The sequence below is a fragment of the Dromiciops gliroides genome, chromosome 1 (genome assembly GCF_019393635.1).
Source record: "Dromiciops gliroides isolate mDroGli1 chromosome 1, mDroGli1.pri, whole genome shotgun sequence".
Lineage (NCBI taxonomy): Eukaryota > Metazoa > Chordata > Mammalia > Microbiotheria > Microbiotheriidae > Dromiciops > Dromiciops gliroides.
In genome coordinates, this window is record NC_057861.1 from 748,504,187 (window position 1) to 748,529,961 (window position 25,775).

General features: G+C 38.9%; 1 protein-coding gene across 1 annotated transcript in view; it reads right to left on the bottom strand.

The window, feature by feature from the left end:
• The window catches only part of LOC122735223 (sodium channel protein type 10 subunit alpha-like), a 46,489-nt gene extending 41,154 nt beyond the window's left edge, over positions 1–5,335 (bottom strand). The window contains exons 1-2 of the mRNA XM_043976594.1: positions 4,979–5,335; positions 3,521–3,647 (exon numbers count right to left, since the gene is read on the bottom strand). Of these exons, the coding sequence (XP_043832529.1) occupies positions 3,521–3,647; positions 4,979–5,173 (322 nt within the window). The 5' untranslated portion in view covers positions 5,174–5,335. The remainder of the gene's footprint in view (positions 1–3,520; positions 3,648–4,978) is intronic.
• Positions 5,336–25,775: the final 20,440 nt, after the last annotated feature.

The following is a 25,775-nucleotide window of genomic DNA, read 5'->3' on the forward strand; positions in this document are numbered from 1 at the left end:
AAGACCTCATGAAGGATTCCTATTTTTCAAAAAGTCCCAGGCATGGAAAGTCCAAACATCCCTCTCTCCCCTGGCCCAAGGTTAAATCATGCCAAAGTTTAGAAAGTCCCTCTCTCCATGTTAACTGACTACTTACTGCTCTAATGAAGATTCTCAGTTCTCTCCGGAGATAGAACACTAGGGGGTAGGGTTGCATTGGAAAAATGCTTTAAAGACCTGATCAAGTTGCCCTTCAGTCTTCTTGTGTCCAGGATAATCTGTCCCAACTCTTTCAACCTTGTTCTAGAGAACTATTTCCATCCTTTCAGGCAGATCCACTGATCTTGTCTGGGTAAGCTCTGACTTCTCTACCTCCCTATTCAATACTCAGGAATCTCTGTTTGGTGGGATCTCCAAAATTCATTGACCCAACTCACTATAGTTGTCCTGAATATACCCCCTGCCTTATAGAAATTAGAGTTAACTTAGCACATGCACAAACATGAGTCTGTAGACTTGGTCTTTGGGACTCTTTATCTCTGTACCACTCAAAGTTCTCTGACCAGACTTTGTCCATTTGCAAAGGTAAAGAAACAGAAAAGGGAATAGGGCACTCCAGACTTAGTGTTCAAATTTCTGAGTTCATAATTATTTCTACAGAGAAAACACTTGCAGAAAACCTAGCCATAAATAACCTTGAATCGACATAAGTTGAAGTGATTTGACCAGTTATTATGCCTCTTGATAGGTCTAGATGACAAGTACTTAACCTGGGGGCTTTATGAACTTGTCTTTAAAATATTTTAATAACTATATGTCGATATAACTGGCTTCATCTATAATTATATTATGTATATGCACATATATGTATACATGTATATATGTGTATGAACATACACACACACACACACACATATATATATATATATATATATATATATATATATATATATTGTGGTGAGTAAAAACTATATATTTCTATCCCAAGTTTAGGGAAAATGAGCTGGGGTTGCTAATATATTTGTTACTTATAAATTAGAAGCTTTAGCCCCAGTTTGGGGGCATTAAACATTTATGAAAACATATCATGAGAGAACACTTGGGTCAGAAAGTTAAAGCTCAGCCCACCCCACTTCTTCCTCCAAGTCCTCTTCCAAGAGCCTGTCTGAGAGCCAAGCCGAGTGCGGAAGCTTCCTCTGGGTCTGGACAAGAGGCAGTCCTTACACATTGGTTGCTTCAAGCTCATTGGCCAGCATCACCCAAATCCATTGTTTCCTGGACTTGAGGGCCGTCCATGAGCAGAATGTGCCCAGGAGGTCAGAAAACCCACCCCCTGAGGGCCAGGCTCTCAGGTAGGTGTGGTTTCAATCACGTCAACTTCAAGTGAGTCAATCAGCAAAGTCAATCCAATCAATCTTAATGTAACCCCCTTGAAACAGGGAGGGGGCGCCTCTGGGCGTTCCAAAACCCATTCTTTTCTCGAAATATACACATATATCAATTTTATGTCTTTAAAATCATGATTCTAAGAAGGGGTCTGTAGTGGGCTTCACTACTCCCCAGTGAGCATGACAAATTTCTTCCCTTGTCCTTTTGCCTCCTATGCCCAAAAGGAGGAGGGACATGAAAACCATCATCCATACCCAAAGTTTCCCCAAATTTATTTTTAAAAACCTATTCCCTCACCTTCTAAAGAACTTCTCTAAAACACAAGGCCAAGCACTTAGGCATGATTTATATTAGGACTTTCCCCTGGACAGGAATGTCTATTATCCACAGCCTGTGGGTTGCTATCCCTGTCGTGAACATGGTGGAACATCTGGCTGAAGAGTGAATGTCCCACGGGGGCCCATACCCATACACCTCACGGGAGCTCAGTCTCCTTCTTCCTTGGGGATTTAGGGCTACTGTTTCTGTCTTTGGAAGACTTCCTGACTATTGTCATTTTGGGACAGGTATATTTCACACTTCCAGCTCCTGATTGTTCTCGATCAATTGATTCAGTCACCCCAAAACAGTTTCCCAAGATCAATCCAAAGAACCGAATGATAACAATGATATTTATACAGTACTTTAAAGTTCATGAAGCACTTTACACACAGGTGATCCTCATAGACACTCTTTGAGGTAGGTGATTTTATCATCCCTATTTGGCAGGTGTGGAAACTGAGGATCCAAGAAAGGGAAAGGATGAGCCCATGTTCTCACACTGCTAGCATGCATGTGTCAGAGATAGGATCTGAGCTCCTGAAGTTTCTGATGCTTCACATTGGCAGAGGAACACCAATGGAGAGCAGATTTGGGCTACCTCTGGTTCTGTTGGGGACTTTCTGGCTCTGTGCTCTAGATTTCTAGCAATTGGGTTATTATACTCCTATTACTGGGGGTAGACTCACTTATTCTCTACTCAGAGGTCTCTACAATCCTCTAGCCAGTTCTCCCATCCCTTAGGTCCAATCGTGCAGATGGCTCATCTCTTGATGCCTGCTTGAAAGATGCCTTCAGACCTTCCAGCCATCCTTTCATGGTTCTCTCTGTCTACATATTAGGGCTGAGTGCCTTCCATGCCAGAACATCCTCTAGGAACTCTTATGTCCAGGATATAAAAGGTCTACCTTGATCACATGCTATGCTCAAAGCAAGTGGTACAAATTCTATCCTCAGTTAAAGTGAAGTTAGAAGTGACGCGATAGGGAGACCAATTATTTCTGGTCACAAGGTACTAAGTTCTATTGTTTCTCTGCTGCTGAAGTACTATATATATGGTCAGGACCCTCTAAATTTGGTGCCCTAGGGCAAAGGTCTAATCACCCTGCCCTAGTTATAGCTCTGCTTCTTGTTTTGAAGTCCTGACTGTTTTACTTCTAGACGTGGTTCTAGTTTTTTTTTTCCTTTGCTTTTGTCTTTCTATGTCCAATGCTTAGTGCATTTTTAGGGGTCTAGACCCATGATTTCCTTGGTAAAAGGATCTTGCAATTAAAAATGCCCTCTATCAACTATTCATTAGCTTAGATTCTCTTTTTTTGTTGTTTTTTGTTTTTTTCTATGGGGCAATGAGGGTTAAGTGACTTGCCCAGGTAGTTTAGATTCTCAAGAGAGTCATGTAGGGCCCTGAGAAGTTAAAGGACAGCTAGTATGGGTTAGACACAGGATTTGAACCTGTCTTCCTAACTTTGAAGCCAGCTCTTTAGACACTTTTAGCTACACTTAGCCATACTGTCTTGCTATTTTGCACATAGTAAGTGCTTAATATATGCTTATTGAGTTGAATTAAGTGGAATCCCCATTCCTCTTGTTCTATTCTTGTTAGTCCTTATAAAGTTGGCTGTTCCCCTGATTCACACCACTGACATACTTAGCCAAGTATTTATAATATACCAATGTGGGCTGGTGGGGGTGGTTGGTGATTAACTTTTACAAAGATGTGAGGCATAGGGCCACATAAGCATGACAAGGAGACCCTGGCTAACTGGTGGTGGTTCTTAGCAAGGACTGTAACAAAACCAACAAAAGGAAAGTATTAAAGTGAAAGACAGTTTACCTTCAAGGACAGAAGTAATGATACTGACTACACTCACTGCCCTTTTCTCTCGGAATGGTTCACCAAAATACTCTGCAGACAAGGTGTGGGCTGCCACTGCATTCTTCTTTCTGGCTTCCTCAGAAGTCTGCGGACACACAAACATGTAGTTAGGGTTGGGCAATCCAACAGGGCTTACTTGGCATCAACTCTAGTAGGGAAGGAATGCAAATTGTGGGGGAAAGATATAGAAGTGAGCAGTAAAATGATGGCTTATATGATGTAGCAGCTAGCCTTCTGAAAAGCTACTGGGGATGTAGAGGGGGAAGGGGACTATCTTCTCTTTACCTGCAGCACCTTCTCCCTTTCATTGGATGGCTCTTCCTAGAATCTCCAGACCAACACTCCATACTTCCTCTGGCATGCCCCCCTCCAGCCAGGTACCTTTGTCTTCCTCCCCACTCCCCTTTTCAGCTTCCTTTTATGTGTTATCTTCCCTCATAAGGGTAGTGGCTATCTTTTTTTTTTTGACTTATTTTTGCATTCCCAGCACTTAGCACAGTGCTTGGCACATAGGAAGAACTCAATGAATGCTTGTTGAGTTGACTGACTTGGAGATCATCTGGTCCAGTCCCTGTTGTAGAAAGCATTCCTGAAGTTGAAGGGGATTTGGCCTGATTTATGAGAGCCCTTCCAACCCCATGTTTCTGTGCTTCTCCTTGATTTTACAAATGAAAGAATGCCCCAAGAGAGAAAGTGATTTCCCTAAGTTCACACACCTGGTAAGTGGTCAACCCAGGAAATGAACTCAGATGGCCTGAGCCCCCAAGTCCTAGTACTCTTCCTAATTTTTATCCACTTTGTCCATGACATGGTTTCCAGGACCCACCATCCTGGTGGTCCTGAGACAAGTTGGTAGAGCCTGGGTAATTCGCAAACTGGATATTGAACTCCTGAGAAAATGTGAATTATAATGAGTATTGAGAATACAGCAGGATGTGAAACCAGCACTATGAGGGGCCTCAGGATTGTAGAATGTGAAGCACAATTAAAGAAATTAGGGATGAGGAGCCAGAAGAGAAGAAGGGGGTGGGATGGAGAGGCAGATAGGATAGCAGTCTTCAATTCTCTAAAGGGCTTTCATGTGACAGGGATTGGACCTATTCTTCTTGGCTCTAGAAGAGAAAATCAGGGCCAATGGATGGGAGCTTCAAAGAGATAAATTTAGATTTGATAGTGGGAAAAATTTCCTAACAATCTGAATTTCCCCAAAGTGAAATGGACCACCTAGTGACATAGTAGGTTTTTCCTCTTCCTCCACTCAAACTCTTTAAGCAAACAGAAGATGGGCATTCCTAAGGCATTCCTACCAAGCATGGTGAGGGACCAGATGGCTTCTGAACTCCTGTACCCCTCAAAGAGTCTTGGATTGTTCCATTCTAAATCCCAGCCTGCACCAATATTGGCTTTCCCACTTACCATATCTACTTTTCCAGATGTTTCAGTTGCCCCTGAGGATGTGACATTCCCAGAAGTGGGATCTCCACCAAGCAAAGAAGGCTTCCCATTGCATTCCCCAGGGTTGCTTGACTCTTTGCCCTCTGACCCGGAGGTGGGCACGGGAGGTTGAGATGAGGCAATCCCTTGATTTTGCATACTCATGCGTCTCCCCATATGTGCCAAAAGCAATGACCCTCGACGACTCTCATTCTCCTTACTGGTGGTTTTCTCATCATCGGCAAAGACAGAGTCCAGACCATCTTGACTCTTGAGATTAAAGTTTCCATAGCTGTACCTTCTCTTGCCCAAATTGCCACTGGGACCATAGTTAGTGCTAAGGAAAGACTGGGTACCACCCCCAGAGGAAAAAGAAGGTCATATTTTTAAAAATCTTATAGAATGACAGAGCCATCCTTAATCAAAATTGCCCCTTTCTCATTATTTCTTGGGAAAATTTCACCCCCTGAACATCACCCCTCCCCATAGTCTCAAATGTGATCTTTCAAGTAACTTCATTCTCTCATTTATTATTGTTCCAGGCTCCAATAACTCACAACTACATGGTTTTTGGGGAAGTAAGGGGTCCCTATCACTGGCACATAACATTACGGTTCCTCTGCAGAAGTGTGGTTGCAGCCTTTCATTGGAGTTACATTTTAACCCTAGCTTGTTTGGAAGTACCTCTTGGAGTTGGAACTCTACTTCAATTCAACCTAGCAAACATTTATTAAGTGCCTACTGTGTACAAGGTGAGGGGCAGTGCAGTATGGGGAATAGAAAGCTGGCTTCAGAGCCAGGAAGACTCACATTCAAGTCCTCACTCTGACCCATCCTGACTGTGTGACCCTAAGCAAGTCCTTTAATCTCTCAGTGCCTTAGGCAACTCTTTGAAGCAATAAACTTTTGGATAAGCTGCCAATATGCATCAGTGAAGGAAGTTTCTCTAAAGGAGTTCCTTATACCACTAAAGCACAAGTACAGACCAAAGTGTGTAAGGAACTGCACTGCAAGGTATTAGGGACACAAAACCAAGCAAGACTTGACATTTTGCTGGGGTGTGCCTCAAGGAGCTCCCATTGAGGAGCCCACGCTCTGCTCTATGGGACGATGACACATCAGAGGCTAGACATAGAGCTGGGAGGGACCAGAGAGTCCATCAAATCTAATCCACTAATTTTATAGAAGAAGAAGCTAAGGCCATCTGCCTGAAGACACAGAAGTGGGAAGAAGCGCTGACTTTAGTGGAGTCCAGCTAAATATCTTTCTGAAATAAAATAGTCACTTTAATGACTCTTTGGGATACTTGTTGGGGAGGGAGACAGAACTGCTGAGTGGTCCAGACATGGTTCTCCATTAAGCAGGAGGAAAAAATTCAAAATTCCTAGTGGGGATAGTGGAGGGGATGGACAACTCTATTAAAATCTGATGATCCTAACTTTCACTTCTCATATCAGATTACATTATAAACACAGGAAAGATACAGGGCTCTGGAATATTGGGATGCAGTAGTCACCCACAGGGGACAGCTCAGTCTCTGGCCTGTCAGCCAAGGCCATCTGCAGCAGTGAGGTTCCCAAGTTTCAGCTTGTCAGGAGAAAGGATACACAACAAAAAATCAAAAGAAAAGAGCCTCCCAGAACCTCAGAGCTGAAGGACACATTCTGATATCTACCCAAGACTTGGGGAAAGTTCATTTCATTTTTGTTTTTGTTTTTTTTTTGTTGTTTTTGCAGGGTAATGAGGGTTAAGTGACTTGCCCAGGGTCACACAGCTAGTAAGTGTCAAGTGTCTCATTGCCCCGCGCAAAAAAAAAAAAAGGAAAGAAAAGAAAAGAAAAAAAGAAGAAACTGATATAGCTGCAAAAGGATCTCATTAACCAATTCAGATTAAGTGAAGGTGGACAATTGAGGCAATTCTAAGAATAGTGTCAGGGGTGCACAATGATTTGAGGCTGTTGCTAAATGTCAAGAACAAGTAAAAGAGCTGCTAGAGGGGACAGGAAAATCAAAGAAGAACTAGAACCACCGATCAAAGCGAATGGGACAATGATAATGGAAGATAGGATGAAAGTAAAAACACTCAACCTTTATTTGATTCACTTCTTTGGCAAAGGTGAATGATTTCTGTATTAGGAAGAGAAAAAATGACTACCAGGAGGTTGAAACCCTCAATGAACTCAAGTCACTAAGCCCAGACAGATGGCATCTTTGGGGATTAAAAGAACTGGCAAATGTAATTACTGAGCTGTCAGAAATCTTTGAAAGAACATGTCGAGTGGATTTGGAGTGCAGGACTGGTGACAGGCGTACATTGTACTAATTTCCTCCCCTTACATTACGTTGACATCTGCTAACTGCTGATTGGTAAGCGTGATTCTACAATGGATTCTACATTGTCTACAGACGATAGTCAATAAACATATGGAAAATGAAGCGTGGATCACAAAGAGCCAACGTGGCTTCACCCAGGACACATCTTGTCAGACTAACCTCTTTTCCGCCTTAGCTTGGATTACTTGGAGGGGTGTGTTGGAGCAAGCTGCAATGGCTTATGAGAACTGATGGGTAAATGTTCAGCGTGAGCATTTCTACCTCAGAAAATGCTGCAATGCTATCAGAACTTGACTTATTGTTTTGTTGAGGTCTCCCCACCCCACCCCAGAGCTGGTCCTTAAATACTTATCAACATACGCCTGATCACTAGATCGTTATGTTAGAGGAATGCTATAGATATAGCTTACCTAGATTTTAGCAAAACATTTAACAAAGAATTCTACACATGAGGAAACCAAAGAGCATGGACACAACCATATTAGCGATTAAAGGCAGAGGTAAGTGATAGAATAATAAAAATAATGATAGCTAAAGTTTATATAACACTTTAAGGTTTGTGTACACACATACATGTGTATATACACACATAGATAATGTATCATATATGTATGCACAGGCATACATACACACAATCATTGGATTCTCATTCTTCACAAGAACCTCCTTCCAAAGAGACATATTAAGTGACTTGTCCAGAGTCACATAGTCAGCTAGTAAGTGTCTGAGAGGAAACAAAAAATAGGACTTTATGACTAATTCAATGCTCTACCTTAGGGATTCTTAATTTTTGTGTATGTCATGAACCCATTGGAATTCTGGAGAAGCCTAGGAATCTCATCTCAGAATAACTATTTTAAATAGTTAAAGAAAATGCTAAGTTTCAGTTAGAGGCTAGTGAAAAAATAGAGATGCAATTTCCTTCTATCCAAGTTCAAGGATCACCTTAAATCTAGCCATGAATTCCAAGTTAAGAACTCCTTCTTTAGGGGGAAGAGCCAACATGGCAGAGTGAAATCAGCATATTTGCCAAGCTCTCTCAACACACTTCTCCACAACAACTTTAAAAGATGTGCCAAACCAAAATATGAATGGGGAAGTCAGCAAAAAGTTACAGAGACTTGTTAAGTCATTAAGGGTAGCTAGTGGAGAGAGTGTAAGGATTGGAGTCAGGGAGACTTGAGTTCAAATTCAACCTCTGATACTAGCTGTGTGACCCTGAGCATGTTATTTAACCCTGTTTGCCTCAGTTCCCTCATCTGTAAAATGAAAGAAGAAAATGGTGAACCACCCCAGTATCTTTGTCAAGAAATCCCCAAATGGCTTCATGAAGATTCAGACAGGACAAACAACTGAACAATTATCAGCTTAGGAAGTCAGAAAAAGAGGTCTAGAAAAACTGGGATGGGGGGTTGGTTGGGAGCATGGCATGAGAGGAGCAGCACCATACTGTCTGTGGGCTGCAGTAATTTCAACAGGCACTAGGAGCAGCTAAGCACCCAGGAGTCAGTAAGGGGACTAAATGACTGGTCAGAAGGAGATCCCAGAAACAGAATCCTATACTACCAGGAGCAGGAATAGGGGCTATCTGGCAGTATCACCCAGTTCTGGATGACAGTTCCAGGGTAGAAAGGAGCAGTCCCAGTCATCAGGGACCAGGGGCTCTACATGTGTAATGACCAGAGAAACACAAAAAAGGTAAACTTGAGTGAGAAATCCTAAGAGATTTAACAAGGTTAAACAGTTTACATTCCTACATAGACTGTACTCCTTAAGAATATTATCATCGGGGCAGCTAGGTGGCGCAGTGAATAGAGCACCGGCCCTGAAGTCAGGAGGACCTGAGTTCAAATCCGACCTCAGATACTTAACACTTACTAGCTGTGTGAATCTGGGCAAGTCACTTAACCCCAATTGCCTCACTAAAAAAAAAAAAAAAATTATCATCATTAGGGCAGTTAGAAGGAGTCTACTTAGACAGAGGATGTGAGTGTGAGTTCAGTATGATCTCAAAAGAATGGAAGGGTAAGAAAGTGATGTGCTGGGAAAGGGGGAAAGAAAAAGAGGAAATGGAGAATATTCTCTCACTTAAAGGAGGGATGCAAGGAAGAGTTTTTATATGGGGGAAAATGAGACTGGGCGCTGACAATGCTTAAACCTCAATCTTATCTGAACAAGCAAGGGAAATGTGTATGCATACACACACAGAACATGTACATGCAGAATTGGGTATAGAAATTCTTCTTGTCTAATGGGGAAGTAGGAGGCAAGGGGCTAAGAAAAAAAGGGAGTGGGTAATAAGAGGCAGGTAGATTAAGAGAGACAGAGATTAAAAGTAAAATAGACTTGAGGGGCAGCTAGGTGGCACAGTCAATAAAGCACCAGCCCTGAATTCAGGAGGAACTGAGTTCAAATCCAGCCTCAGACACATGGCACTTACTAGCTGTGTGACCTTGGAAAAATCACTTAATGCTCACTGCCCTGCAGAAACAAAAACAAAACACAAATAAAAAAATCAAAACAGACTTTTGAGCAGGGGAAAGGGTAGAAAAGAAAAGGATAAATAGAAGAGAACAGGATGAAGGGGAACATACAATGAGCAAGTATAACCATGAATATGGATGGGATAAACTCACCCATAAAATGGAACAGGATGCCAGAATGGATTAGAAACTAGAATCCAAAATATATTTTGTTTACAAAAGACACACTTAGGAGGAAATTAAAATTATGTTTTATTATTTAATAATTAATTCTACTCTGTAATCAACCCTAGTCCCCATTTTGTCAAGCCCCATTTCTTAGTTAAGCGAAAAAAAAAGTGAACTTTCCTAATAAAAATTGACTTAAAGGCATGGTTGAAAAGGAATGATGCTATCATACCTTTTCAAATAGCCCCTGGGACATTTGCTAGATAAATTAATTAAACTGGGACCTCTGTTTTGTTGCCTGTAAATAAAAACCAGTTTAGGCTGAACCCCTCCCTAAAAGGCAATTCTGAAATTAAAGGTGGTTTGATCTCTACATGACAACCAACTCAATGGTCCTGATTGGAGTGGTTCAGATACTACTGGAGACAGCTGAGACCCTTAAAGCAATTAACATTCCTGAATTGTCAAAGAGACATGATCATCTACACCTGAAGGCCAACTCACTTTTTCCAGTTGTAGACAACTGTGACATTCCCCAAACACCCAGAACTCCTTTTCCTGTGTTTCAGTAAAGAGGGTTTGGGGGCGGCTAGGTGGTGCAGTGGATAAAGCACCGGCCCTGGATTCAGGAGTACCTGAGTTCAAATCCGGCCTCAGACACTTGACACTTACTAGCTGTGTGACCCTGGGCAAGTCACTTAACCCCCATTGCCCCGAAAAAAAACAAAACAAAACAAAAAACCAAATCAATAAAGAGGGTTTCCCCTTCTCATCTTGGTCTCTAACCTGACTGAGGAGACTTTTTAAAATGACCTACTTATATTAACAACTATCTGTGTTGCTGTTAATAAATTATCTTGCTTGGAAAAAACAAAGCTTGGTTGTATTTTAGTCACCACAGTTCTTGAAACTGAAAGCTACACTGAGTTAAAATAAGGGGCTGGAACAGAATTTATTATGCCTCATCTTAAGTAAAAACAAAAAACATCTTTTATCTACAATGTAAAACTGCCTCTCTGGGGAAAAAATGCAGTGAAATAAAACAAATGGAAGCATCAGAAACAGAAGTTAGAATTTTGTCAAGACAAAAATATGTACAATTAAAAAAACAAAGAATTATGAAATGAAATTAGCAAAATTAGGAGACTAAATTTTAAAGGAAATTGGTACAATGAAAGATATTACAAAATTGTAATGAAACACAAGAATTTAGAAATATCTTTGAAGAATTTGATAAAATAATGCTTTTACATCTCATTTCCAGTAAATAAAGGAATGATTAAAGTTTATAAGACTAAAAATCATTTTCTAGTTGCTAAGTAGTCAATGGTTATGAATACAGTTCTTCAGAAGGAGAAAAAAAATAAATGCTTGATAATTGAAAAAAATTGCTTTTAAAATGTTCCAAATCAATAATAAATAGAGAAATGCAAATTAAATACCTCTGAGGTTCAACCTCACACTTATCAGATTGTTAAAATTGATGAAAAAGAAAAATGACAAATGTTGGTTGGACTGTGGAAAAATAGGCATATTAATACACTATTGTTTGAGTCGTGAACTGCTATAGCTATCATGGAAAGCAATCTGGACCATCAAATTATGGATACCCATTGACTGAGCAATATCAATACTAGGACTATACCCTCTAAAAAGAAAAAGGGAAGAGGAAAAGGACATATATATATATATATATGCAAAAATTGTGGGTTTTGTCTTTTCTTTTCCAAGAGGACCAGAGACATCTCAAGGTAACATTTTGATGTGCATGTGACTTGGAAAATATAGCAGTTGTTTTTGTTTTTGTTTTTGCTTTTTTGGTGGGGGCAAAGAATTGGAAAGTAAGAGTAGGATAGGTGTCTGTCAATTGGGATATGGATGAACACAATACGGTCTATGAATTTAATGGAATACTATTGTGAAAAAATATGTTTTCATAACTGTCTCCTTTGGAGAACAGAGTGAGAAATTCATGGAACATATCAGCGAATACTTAGGAAAACAAAGCATCTGTTTATTGTCCCAACAGCAGGCATGTACATGTAGACACTCCTTCCAAAGAAAAAGCTCAAAAATCCTTTTGTCAGTGAAAGTACTGTAACGATTGGAATGAGGCTACCTGCTGGAGACTTACAGTAGAAGAGTTCCACCCATGAAGCGAAGGTCTTTGAGGGCAAGACCAGGACTCTCTTCTTTGGCGTCAGGAAGTGACTCGGGCGAGTGGGAGGAGGAAGGAAGAGACTGGCGCTTGGGCTCACGCTCTTTCCTTTGGACTCTGGTGGAGAGCGGAGCTAGAAATGTGCTCTCGCTTTAATAGATAGGAATCTAGGCCTTTTTCTCTCTCTTAACCAAATTGTTATTCTCCTTAATAAATGCTTAAAAGTCTAACTCTTGCTAAAGCTTATAATTTATTGGCGACCACTCATTAGATATTTTAGACAGTTTAGCTAGAATTTTAGCCCTTAACAGTACTTAATTTTCTCTGCTCATTGGTTACAAATCTTAGTTATCCAATCTTTAGGTCCCTATTGGGAAATCAATCAGATACAGATTGATTAACTTTTGGTTTTCCTGGATCTTTAGTACAGGATCTTTAGTATTAGTTACATTAGCATGATACAAATCAATTTGACAGTTCAACTTAAAAGGGAACAATATGACAAGAGTATATGATTCAAAAGGGGTTGTCACAGATAAGAATACCTAGAGGTTTTCAGGAAGAAAACAGGATGGCTCTAGAAAACAAAGCTTTTCCTTGGAGAGCCATAAAATCTACCAATTATTCTGGGGAAAGAAGTCACAGTAGATGGGAACTTATCTTCTAGCTATAAACTCCCAGACATTTGGAGGGGCAAATAATATGCAACACCCCAAATAATTCTGGGCTTTCCTTAACACTCACTTGTATATTATCTGAATTCAGTTGGAGTTCAGTTGAAGGGAATTTTGATCACGTTAATCCAAGGTTTCATAAAATTCTTTTGGATAATAAGGCAGCTCCATCAAATCTAGGTGGTTTATATATTCATCAACCATCCAATTTGTATCTAGATTATTAAATTTTACAAAATATCATTGTGCTGTAAGAAGTAATTGTTAAAGGAATGATTTTAGAGGAAGTTGGAAAGACTTATGTGAACCGATGGAGAATAAGGTGAATAGAAGTGAAGGGAACAGGTTTTATATAACATCAACATTATAAAAATGAATAATTTTGAAAGATTTAATATTCTGATCAACTCAATGACTAACTGATTCTAGAGACTTAATGATAAAAAATGCTACTCACTTCCTATAGAGAGGCAATAAATTAATATACAGAATGAGATGACTTTTTGGATATGGTCAGTATAGTAATTTGTTTGCTCATCTATGTTTATTTGTTACACTGGTTTTCTTTCTTTTTAGTGTGGGGGGAAAGAAAAGTTCGATAATTTAAAAAATTGTCTTAAAGTTCAAAAGTAAAATAATAGATTCAACGAACTATAAAATTTTATTCCTGAAAGAATAGTAGAAGATACAATGGAAGGAGAAAAACTAAACTATCACAATTATGGAATTTAAGAAAGATCTGGAAGCAAAACAATGTGGCATGCATATATATATATATATATATATATATATACACACACACACACACACACACACACACACACACATATACAATTATATACACACATATACATATATGGTATGTGTGGTTTACACACACACACATATACAATTATATACACACATATACATATATGGTATGTGTGGTTTACACACACACACACACACACACACACATATATGACACATCAGAGAAATAACATTGAAGAATGACTATTCTTCCTGAAAACTGTGAAGAAAAGAATCCAAGCTTTATGTTTTGGCATTATACAAAAAAAAAAATCTTTCCTCAAATATTAACATGAATAGACTATAAAAAGAAAGAATTCTCAAAATGCCAAAAGAAATGAACCTCAAATTAAAATCACCTAGATACATTATTGTTAAACCTTAATATTACATCAAAAAGGAAATGATCCTACAAACATAAAAGGTATCACATATAAAGCAGTCATTTGAATTTTGCAAGATTAAAAAATAACAGGAGTTAGAATATTATATTTAGAAATATAATGGGGGAGTTCCAATCTTCCCCCTCCCCATGTCATCATAGATGATGAAGTATAAATGTGCTCAAAAGTATTAACAGCTTCATCCAACCCTTTATACCGTTAATACCTTTTTCTTACAGAATCAAAATGGGCAATGTCACTGGCTGGGCTAAAAATTGGCCAAACCCTTGGGGGATCCTAATTGTTGCATCTGAACCCAGTTCTGGCTGGAACCTATAGTCTAGAAGGAACCCAAACTCTGAGGAAGGCTGGAAAATTTGCATTTCCTCCTCAGCCATCCCTTCTCTAATAGCAAAGTTACTCATTCAGAATGAGATACTCTCTTCAGTTATTTGAGAATAAGTCTGAATTAGTTCTGGGGCACCTAGGAGGCAAAAGAGACATACAGTTATCCCTTGAACATCACAAGGGTGGGCCACAGCATCCCTGCAATCTGGAAAATCTACATAAAATTTTTTGGCCCCACCTAAGAGAGGTAGTCTGAATTATTATGGCATTAAAGATAAAAGATGTTCATATTATATAATAATATAAATATATACTATGCATTTCTGAATTTCTAAACTTTTTTTTGTGTCATTGCCTGGCCTTTTAGTATAATCTCTGACTTCCACAATGCTCCCCCAAATTTCTCATTTAGTTTCTTCCGCTTACCCAATGTAGTGAAACTCACAATGGGGAAAGTTGTGATGTGGAAGGGATAGCTATATATTATTCAGGCAGACACAGAGAGGAAGCAATTAAAAAGTTTAAAGGAGTATCATCTTTGGCTTAATATGAATTCAAGAAATGGCTTAGCTCTGGCACTTAAGAGTCAAGATGTGAAAAAGACCAGACCATGGGAGTTTCACTGACAAGCAGAAAAACTGTACCCAATGGGGTGCTTTATGAAGACCATCCAAGGAAAGAAAGGAGATGGAGAGGTTGCAGTACCACAGCTGTGAACTGTCTTGGACATATACACATCCACTCTTATGGGTGTGCCTTACAATCATTATCCTTTAAGTGTGTGCCCATTCAACCCATGGAAACCAAGTGCCTTTGTGGGTGAGTACATCTGAGGTTTATGGGGAAAATGTTTGATAGCTACTTTTCTTACTGTTCCATCTTAGTAAGTGCTTTTTGCTAAGGCCTAATTATGTCTATGGGCTGACTATTCAGGGGAACAAACATTGGTAGGGGACTGTGAGTTATAGTTTTTATGAATGAATACCCATAGGGGGTCACCCAGACCCAGAGGTGGTAGCTGCCCTTTAGTAACCCAAGCTATGAGGAGGCGTGCAAGTGGAGGGAGTATCCCAGAGGGTATGCTACAGAAAGATGAGAAACAGAGCACCCCCAAATTTTAGCCTCCCAGAATTCTTTTTGAAAACAAAGGACTGACATGTAATAATCAAGAGAACTTTAACATACAAAAAAGCCCAATTTTGGAGAAGCTTTGGACTGGAAACCAAGAGAAGCCTCCAAACAAACTGGGTCATAAAGCTAAATGCTTTAATTAGCAAGTTCTTTACAATGATAAAGAGCTATATTAATACAATCACCACAGGGGGATTCAAAACAAAACTGTAGTATTGTTTTGGTAAACTACTGAATGACATAATTGGGCTCCAATGAAAAAGGGGAAAGGATGACTATAAATGGATTTATTATGACGATTACAAACAGAAAAAGGGATGGGAGGAGAAGGCTCATAGGTGAAGAAGCTAGGAATCATTTTTATAACAAATAGAAGGATTTGGGCTGACCTATAATATTACTGGTATAAGGAACTACTAGGTAAGAAAGTCTCTCTACTGATATAGGTTGGTACTGTTTGGGGGCACTTGTGACCTGGATTGGGAAGGGGGACTAGTTCACCCAAAGAACTGGAGTCTCATCATGAATCTTGTAAAATAAAAAGAGATTTCTTAGGAGACTTAGGAGAATATATGGCAGGAAAACAGATCACCTTGGTGACTGTCCTGCTAGAGTAAGAGAAGATATGGTCTTTCATGGCTTTACATAACAACAAGGAAGGAAGGATATTACAAAGAACTGGGAGAAAAATGCAACAACAGGGAGGGGATTTTGGAATAATGGGGCATCTGTAAGATATGCAATGTGGCACCCATCCATATCTTGTATATCATCTTGAAGACCTTGATATTGCTTATCAGCATACTGGGGTCATATCTTGCCACACCTCATACCTGAGGTGGGAGAGAGAGTTGCTTTTCCCTTTGCCTTGAGGGTTGGGATCTTTAAGTTTTTGTGGGTCCCACTGCATTCCCATAACATTCCCTTTCTGAAATGTATTGTTGTAGACAGCTACGTAGAGCACTCAGAAGTTAAGTCACTTTCTCAGGTCACAGAACCACTTTATATCAGAAATGGAACTTGAAAGCAGGTCCCAGATCCAAAGCCAACTGTCTAGTCACTATATCATACTGTTTCTATGCCAAACAAAATTGCCCAAAAACAAAGTGGGGGGAATAATTTTCTTAAACTTATAGAGATACCTTTTATCCAGAGAGAGCTTTATTTAATGGACAGAAAAGGGCTATTTCTGAGTGTGTTTGGGGAAAGGATTAGCATTAGTGAAATAAGGAATAATTCATTTCTGTCAGGCACAACTAGTAGTTTAATTTAAAATAGTAGAGAATGTAGCAAATGTAACAATTATAAACTTGACTGTAAGCAGACTGAATTCTAGAAAAGGATAATTGAAAGAATAAGTTATTGGATGAATGAAAGATAATCCAATATTATATTGTTTACACATCTAATACTGAGGGGTGTATATAAATTTAAGATAATGGATAGACTAAAGCTTCTCACGCTTCAACTAATTAAAAAGATCTAGAGATTTGGTGATATGGTTTGACAGAGCCAAACTGAAATTGGAAAGCTTTAAGAGAGATGCCCAAGGAAATTATACTGAAAGGTACCATTAATAGCAAAAGTACAGCAGTATCAGGGGGCAGCTAGGTGGCATAGTGGATAAAGCACTGGGCCTTGATTCAGGAGGACCTCAAATCCAGCTGTGTGACCCTGGGCAAGTCACTTAACCCTCATTGCCCCCCCCCAAAGTAACATGCTAAAATTGGACTATGTGCAAGAGTATAATTCTTTACAGAGAAATACCTAAAGACCCCCACCTTTTCCCCTGTGACAGTACTAAGTATATAATGAAACAGTTAAATAACTGTCAAAAATTAGGAGGAAAATCAATAATAATGGGAGATTTCAATACCCCAGTATTGAAATACAATAAATCAAACAAAATTAAATTGCAGATTAAAGTCCTAAAGAAAACAAATTTAATAAACACATGCAGACAATCATATAAAAATTAGGAAAGATACATTTTCTTCCAAATATACATTTGAAACATAGATAAGTTGGAACTTTGTAAAAATTTATCATGTTCTAGGACACAAAGAAAACACAGTTTCTGTCATATAAAAACTGATTTCCAAAAAAGTGAAAGATGGAATTCTATCTCAGTCCTTCTATCAAGGAAATATAGTTCTGATCTTCAAAACTGTGAGAAGAAGAAAACTATAGGTCAATAACATCACTGAATATCACTGCAGAACTATTCAATTAAATACTGGCAAGTAGAATACAGCGAAATATTAAAGAATCATTCATTATTATAAAGAAGGCTCATTATTGTGAGAAAGTAATTATTAATAATTATTTTCTCACAATGATCAATCAAGAACACAGGAATGGTTCAGTGTTAGGAAAAAGAGTCAGGATAAGAAATGAAACAAAACTTTCATGATTGTCAATAAATATCAAAGAGGCTAATGATTAAATACCATATCCATTAATTTTTTCAAAGCTTAAGAAGTATAGGAATGAAAGGATTTGTTCTGATCATGAAAAATTTATCATGAAAAATTATCTAATCATCAAAATTTATCAAGAATTGGCATTGCAGGTCATTGGAAAACATTAGAGGTTTTCCCACTGAAAAGAAGAGTTGGTAAGTCTAACCATTCCACATTGATATAGAAACATTAGCTACAGCAAAAAGGTAAGGGGAGAAAAGTTAAAGAAATAAGAATAGGTTTATAGATTCTTTTGGCAGATAATATGATCATAGATTTAGAACCAAAAAATAATTAATCAGAATAATATACTATTTTCACATTATAGCAGAATATAATACAAACCCACAAAATTCTTAGTATTTTTATGTATTCCTAAGGGAAAAAATGAAAAGAAATAGAAATTAGGAGAGATAGCACAGCCAGGGTGCTAGACTTGGAGTAAGGACAGTCTGAGTTGGATTCCTACTTTTAATATTTACTGGGAAGGTCACAGCATCACAGCTCTAGAGCTGAAAGGGATCTCTGAGGCCATCCAGATTATTCCCTCATTTTACAAAAAAAAGAAACAGAGGGCTGGCAAGGGTACATGACCTGCCCAAGGTCCCTTGCCCAAGCATCAGAGAGGGGACTTGAAATCTGGGACTGCCTCTTTTCCTGTTCCATCACACAGTCTCTCACTTCACTTATCTGAGCTTCAATTTCCTCATTTGTAAAGTGGGAAATAATGAAAGCTCCCCTATCTCCCTCAGGGTGTTGTTGTGAGGATCAAATGAGATCATGTTCATGAAAAAACTTTAAAGCATTCTACAGATGCCTATTATTTTTTGTTTGTTTGTTTGTTTGTTTGTTTTTTGAGGCAATTGGGGTTAAGTGACTTGCCGAGGGTCACACAGCTAGTAAGTGTTAAGTGTCTGAGGCCTGATTTGAACTCAGGACTCAGGGTCGGTGCTCTATCCACTGCACCACCTAGCTGCCCCGATGCCTATTATTTTTAATGACTATTGAACACTTCTACCTTAATTGGCCATAACTCACTCAAGTCCTTTGAGTTTTTGTTGTTGTTGTTGTTGTTTGTTTTTTGTTTGTTTTGTTTTGTTTGCGGGGCAATGGGGGTTAAGTGACTTGCCCAGGATCACACAGCTAGTGTCAAGTGTCTGAGGCCAGATTTGAACTCAAGTCCTCCTGAATCCAGGGCTGGTGCTTTATCCACTGCACCACCTAGCTGCCCCCACTCAAGTCCTTTGTAAAGACAAAAAGAAAACAATTTTAATGGAAAGAATAGAAAAATTAAATAATTGTAAAGTTATCCAATGGATACAGGTAGGTCATGCCTATATTATAAAGATGAAAATACTCCATGGATGATTTTGTTGTAATAGGTTCTAACACCAATACCAGTGGGCTATTTCATAGAATTAGATAAAAGCTGCTTCCAGGTTGAGATGAATAGGCAAAGAAAGCAGCGGACTATAAAAAGCCTTTTTTAGGGAAAAGTAGACTAGAATACACCCTCAGAAGAAAATAATAACAAAGTTAAAGCTCCAACATTCAAAACTTCCAAGAAAAATATGCATTGGTCTCAGGCCATGGAAGCACTCAAAAGGAACTTTGAAAAGAAAGTAGGAGAGATAGAAGGAAGATTTAGAGAGGTGGAGGAAAGAAATGAGAGCAATGCAGGAGAGTCACGAGAAAAAAGTCAACAGCTTGAAAAGCCAAATGGAAATGGAGATACAAAAGCTCTCTGAAGAAAATAATCGCCTAAGAATTAGGATTGAACAAATGGAAGCTAGTGACTTTATGAGAACCCAAGATACAATAAAGGAAATCCAAATGAATAAAAAAATAGAAGGTGATATGAAATATCTCCTTGGAAAAACAGCTGACCTGGAAAATAAATCCAGGAGAGATAATTTGAAAATCATTGGACTACCTGAAAACCATGATCAAAATAAGACTTTAGATATCATCTTCCAAAAAATTGTCATGGAAAATTGCCCTGATATTCCAGAAGCATAAGGTAAAATAGAAATTGAAAGAATCCACTGATTGATCACCTCTTGAAAGAGATACCAAAAGGAAACCTTCCAGGAATATTATAGCCAAATTCCAGAGCTCCCAGGTTAAGGAGAAAATACTGCAAGCAGCTAGAAAAAAGGAATTCAAATACGGTGGAGCTACGGTAGGGATAAAACAAGATCTAGTAGCATCTACATTAAAGGAACAGAGGGCATGAAATATGATATTCAGGAGGGCAAAGGAACTGGGACTACAGCTAAGAATCACTTACCCAGAAACATTGATTATAATCTTTCAGGGGAGAAAAGGGGACTTCAATAAAAAAGAGGACTTTCAGGCCTTTGTGATAAAAAGACCTGAACTGAATAGAAAATCAAATAGATTGGACTTTCAAATACAAGACCCTAGAGAAGTATAAAAAGGTAAACAAGAAAAAGAAATCATGAGGGATATTAAAAGATTACACTGTTTACATTCCTACATGGGAAGATAATACTTCTAATTCATAAGAATTTTCTCAGTATCAGGGCAACTAAAAGGAATATACTTAGAGGGCACAGGAGTGAATTGAATATGAAGGGATTATATCTTTAAAGCATTTTTTTTTGTTTATCCTTGGGTTTTTTGTGTGTGTGTGGGACAGGCAGGGTGGGATAGCTTATGTCTGGGGGCAAATTTGGGCTCAGGGCCTTCTGGGTCCAGGGCTAGAGTTTTGTCCACTGTGTCATCTAGCTTACCCATAATGACATCTTTAAAATAAAGGCAAGAGGTAAGAGGAATGCACTGGGAGAAAGGGAAAGGGAGAGGTGGACTGGGGAAAAGGAGCTCACATAAAAGAAATAAGAACAAGCTTATGGAGTGGAGGGGAAGATGGGGAAAGAGTAGGAGAGTGAGTAAACCTTATTCTCATCAGAATTGGCTCAAAGAGGGAATAACATACACACTCAAGTGAGTATAGTAATATATTTTGCCCTGAGTGAAAGTGGGAAGTGAAGAAGATGGGGGGGGGGGGAGAAGAGTTAGAGGAAGGAAGGGCAGGTTGGGGGAGGGGCAGTACAAAGCAAAACACTTTTTAGGAGGGATAGGGTTTGGGAAGATAGAAAATAGAGTAAATATCATGGGGGAGGGAATAAGATAGCACGTAATACAGTTAGCAATAGTAACTATGAAAGAAATGATGAGCAGGACGATATCAGAAGGACGTGTGAAAAATACAAACCATCAATAGAGGAAGAACTGATGGTATCTGAATACAGATTAAAGTATAGTTTTATTTGTTAGCTCATCTTTCTAAAGTTATTTTGTCTATATTCTTTCACAACCTGACTAATGTGAAGATGTTTTGCATAACTGCACATGTATGACTTATATTGAATTGCTTGATTTCATAGGGAGGGCTGAGGAGGGAGGGAGGGAGGAAGAAAATTTAGAACACAAAGTTTTAAAAAATCAATGTGAAAAAAGTTATTTTATTTTATTTTTACATGTAACTTGGGGAAAATTCTAAATAAAATGAAAATTAATTTTTTTAAAAAAAGAATTAGATAGGGGCAGTTAGGTGGTACAGTGGATAGAGCACTGGCCCTGGAGTCAGGAGTACCTGAGTTCAAATCCGGCCTCAGACACTTAACACTTACTAGCTGTATGACCCTGGGCAAGTAACTTAACCCCAATTGCCTCACTGAAAAAAAAAAAAGAATTAGATAAAGGGCTGGTAATTTTATCCAGAGTAATTGATGGACAGAAACACCAAGGCAGTGTACATAGGGGGGAAGAAGGAAGAAGACCTATGTGGCCACATCTCATCTGCTAAATGGATTGTTATCAGAACTGTTCTGGAGTTGTATTAAAAAAATATACAGACCAATGAAACAGAATGTTCTAGATATAGAGCCTTGGCATCCAGAATTTATAGAATTGAACAATTCAGGATTAAATTACATTGAGGGAAGGAATCATTATTCAATAAAATCTGTTAGGGAAATTGAAGAACATCATGAAGAAATGGGATTAAATTAACAATGAGTTCCAAATGCATAAAGGATCAGCAAGTTTTTAAAAACATATTATTAGGCAGTTAGAAGGAAATGGAATAATAGCTCCAGCATGAGCATGGAGAGGAGAGAAATTCTTATGTTTTCAAATAATAGAAGAAATTATAGGACACAAAATGGATGTATTTGATGATATAAAAATAGAGTTTTATACCACAAAAACAATACATTTAGAAAAAAAAAGGAAAAGAAAAGGATTGGGGAAAAATTTTGGCATAAACATTTCTGATAATAACCTGCCATGCACAATGTATTAGGAAGTGACACACATTTATAAGTGAGTGATCTAATCCTCAACGGATCACAATAACAACCCCAACAATGGCCAGAATTTATATGGCCCTTGAAGATTTGCAGTCAGTGTTCCAAAGATACTGGAGGTCTCCAAAGAAGAGATTATCAGTAGAAAAATGGCTCAAACTGTTAAGAATCAGAGAAATGCAAATGAAAACAAATTTGGTAGGCCACTTTATACCCATTAAACTGGCAATGGTCATTTGAAATGATGATTTAACGATGGTTGGGCTGTGGGGTGACAGGCATGATGCCATATTGCTGGCAGAGTTGTGGATGGATAGAATTTTCTTGGAAAGCAAGGAGGAATTTTGCAATGAGTTACAAAGATGTTCATATCCTCTGATGCAGTGATTTCACTGGTAGAATATATACTCTAAGGATGCTATTAACAACATGGGAAAGCAAGGCATACACAAATATCCATAGGGGTTTTACTCATAATAGCAAAACAAACAAACAACAGCAAACACCCTAGAAACAGCTTGTACTCACAGTGATTAGGGAATGATGGAACAAATTATGGGCCGTGAATATATTGAAATGTCTTTACCATAAGGAAAGACAGATGTAGGAAGATTATATGAAGTAATAAACTTCAGAGTCAGAGGACCTGGGTTCAAATCCCACCTCTGAAACTTTGTCTCTCAATGACTTAGGATAAGTAACTACTGAGGAGAAGATTGCTTTTCCTCCTCCATAAAATGGGGGTGTTGGACTAGATGGGTTCTATGGTCTCCCAGAGCTCTAAATCTTATAATGTGGGAGAAGGGGCAATTGTAACACAATTACAACTCTGATACCAAGGCAATAATTGGAAGACAGGATTCTAGAAGAAATATTAATAACAAAAAGGTGTTAACAAGAAATAAATAAGAAATTTTAAAATACGTAGAAACAAGAGGTTCAGAAGGGTACTTAAAACAATCATCTTCTTAAAACTAACATGTACATTTTTTAAAAAAGAAAAACAAAATAATGAAGGTATGCCTTTTAAAATTTTTGTTTATGTAGTGTTGTTGTCAATAGTCAGCTCAATTTGGAATATTAAATGAACAATGTGTAGAAAATGGAGAGAGTCCATCATGGCAGTCACATAGAGAAGGTACTAGTCTGGGAGTTGGGGGATCTGAGTTCAAGTCCTACCCAGTCCTACCCCCTCTTTTAACAAATGCTGCATCTGGAGGCTTTAAGATTTACAAACCACTTTATGGGCATTGGGTCCTCACTTTAACCCTGTGGGTCAAGTGAGTGAAGTCTTATGGTGCTTAAAGAGCTAATAAGAGCCAGAAGAAGGATTTGAACCCAGCACCAGCCACTTCATCTCTCTGTGTGGCCTACTTCAGATAGCATTTGGGGGGAACATTTTTATGGGTCATGGATCCCTTTGGTAGGTTAGTGAAGCCTGTGAACCCCTTCTCAGAAGAATGTTTTTAAATGAATAAAATAAAGTGCAGAGGAGGACAGAGGATACCATTAATAGTGAAATACAGTCATCAAAATATTTTTTAAAATCCTAAATTCACAAAGCCCAGGTTAGAAACCCCCAAACTAGATGAACCCTCACAAATCTTTTAGCTTTCTGAGTCTATGAATCCAAGAATATGAAGAATCAAAGAGAGACAAAGACATCAATTAAAGGAACAGAGACCAGTTTCTGTGAAGAGGACAGCAGAATAGAATTCCAAGGCTGGAAAGAAAATACTTGGGGGTAGGTCAGGGTAGGGGAGAACTAGTTTGCTCTCACTCTCTTTGAGGCTGCTCTACATATCCATCAGAGAAATAACAAGAGGAAACCAGTCCAAATGAAAGCCAAAGAGACTGTGGTCAGACATAAGGAACTGGCACAAATTGCTTAATGCAACCCAATAGACGTGAAAATCCTGAAATCTACTCAGGTAAAGGAAAGAGGCCAGGGAAGGGGAATGGGCTTCTTCATGGCATCAGACCCATTCCAGCTCCAGAACCATGTAGTGTCAGAGGTTGAAGGAATCTTAGAGATTTTCAAGTCTAACCACCATATCTTCCTACTATCTCCTATGACAATTTCCCCCAGTATTTCTTATGCAAGGAGGGGAAGCAGGGGAGCCTCTTACCGATCTGCAATACACTGGGCCACTTTTGGTGGCCTTCTCTCTCCACAGCCCCAGTTCGTGGCATTGTTCCCAAGGGCCGAGCTCTTCAAGCTTGAGACAGAACACTTGAACATAGTAGGGGTGGGGTGTTCAGAAGAGCTGATTTGTTTTTCCCCATTACACCTAAATAGACCATTTAAAAACCTAGCCAGTTTCTATTATCTAGCAGAGTGCTGAGTACCTATTGACTTCAATTGCCTGAAAAGTTCTATGTTAATCTGGTTCCTTGACTCCCAACTCCATGAGAGGGGGCCTCTGAGTCTGCATCTGCTAAGTAACAGACAAAGACTTTATCATATTATGAGCTTCCAGAATTCCCCAGGGAAGAGCCTTGGAACTTCATTAATGGTTTCCTCAAGTCATTGAAAGGAAGAGCTCCAATCTAATTGCCTGGATGAAATATGCAGTCCCTTCAATTTAGTGTCATTTCCCATCAGATCTGCCATGGAGGGGAGTTGATGACTTCCAGTAGTAGTCAATATCCTCCCTCATCCTCCCTACCCTGTCCAAGCAGCCCCACTGGGTTTATGAGTATTTTACTGGCCAACATCCTAATACCACTTGATTTCTAAGTTCAACTCTATTCCAGATGGAAGAACATGCAATCTAATTCCAACCTGACTTTCCAGACTTTATTTTATATTGCTTCCCTTATGCGCCCTGAGTTCTGTTGTCTGAATTCATCATTCTATCTCTAGCTTCTGCATGTTGGCCTGTCATCCCTCATGCTCGGACTGCACTTCCTCCTCACTTGTATCTCCCAGTATCCTGGCCTTCCTTCCTCTAGGCTTAGCTAACATGCTACTTCTTCCAAGAAGCCTTCTCGAATGCCCCTATCCCTCTCACCTTGCATCAGGTTATTTTTACTTCTCTGTGAACCTGTTGTACCTTTCCCACCCCACTTCAGCAGAATGTAAGTTCCTTCTGGATAAAGCCTGGGATTTGTTTGTTTGTTTATTTTGCCTTTGTATCTTCTGTAGGAAGGAAGGAAGGAAGGAAACAAATATTAAGTGCCTGCTCTGTGCTAGGCACTGTGCTAAGCACTTTTTACAAAAATCTTCTTTTTGATTCTTACAACTACTCTGGGAGGAAGGTGCTGTTATTATCCCCTTGTTACAGACGATGAAACAGAGGTAAAGTTGTTTACACATCGTTATACAGCTAGTAAGTTTCTGAGACTGGATTTGAACTCAGGTCTTCTTGACTCCAGGTCCAGCACTCTATCCACTATGGCACCACCCAGATGTCTATTAGCACAATGCCTAGCACCTAGTGGGTTCTTAATAACTACTTGTTGAATTCAATTCCAAGGCAATTAGACCTGTTCCCTCTTGTAAGTTACTTGGTT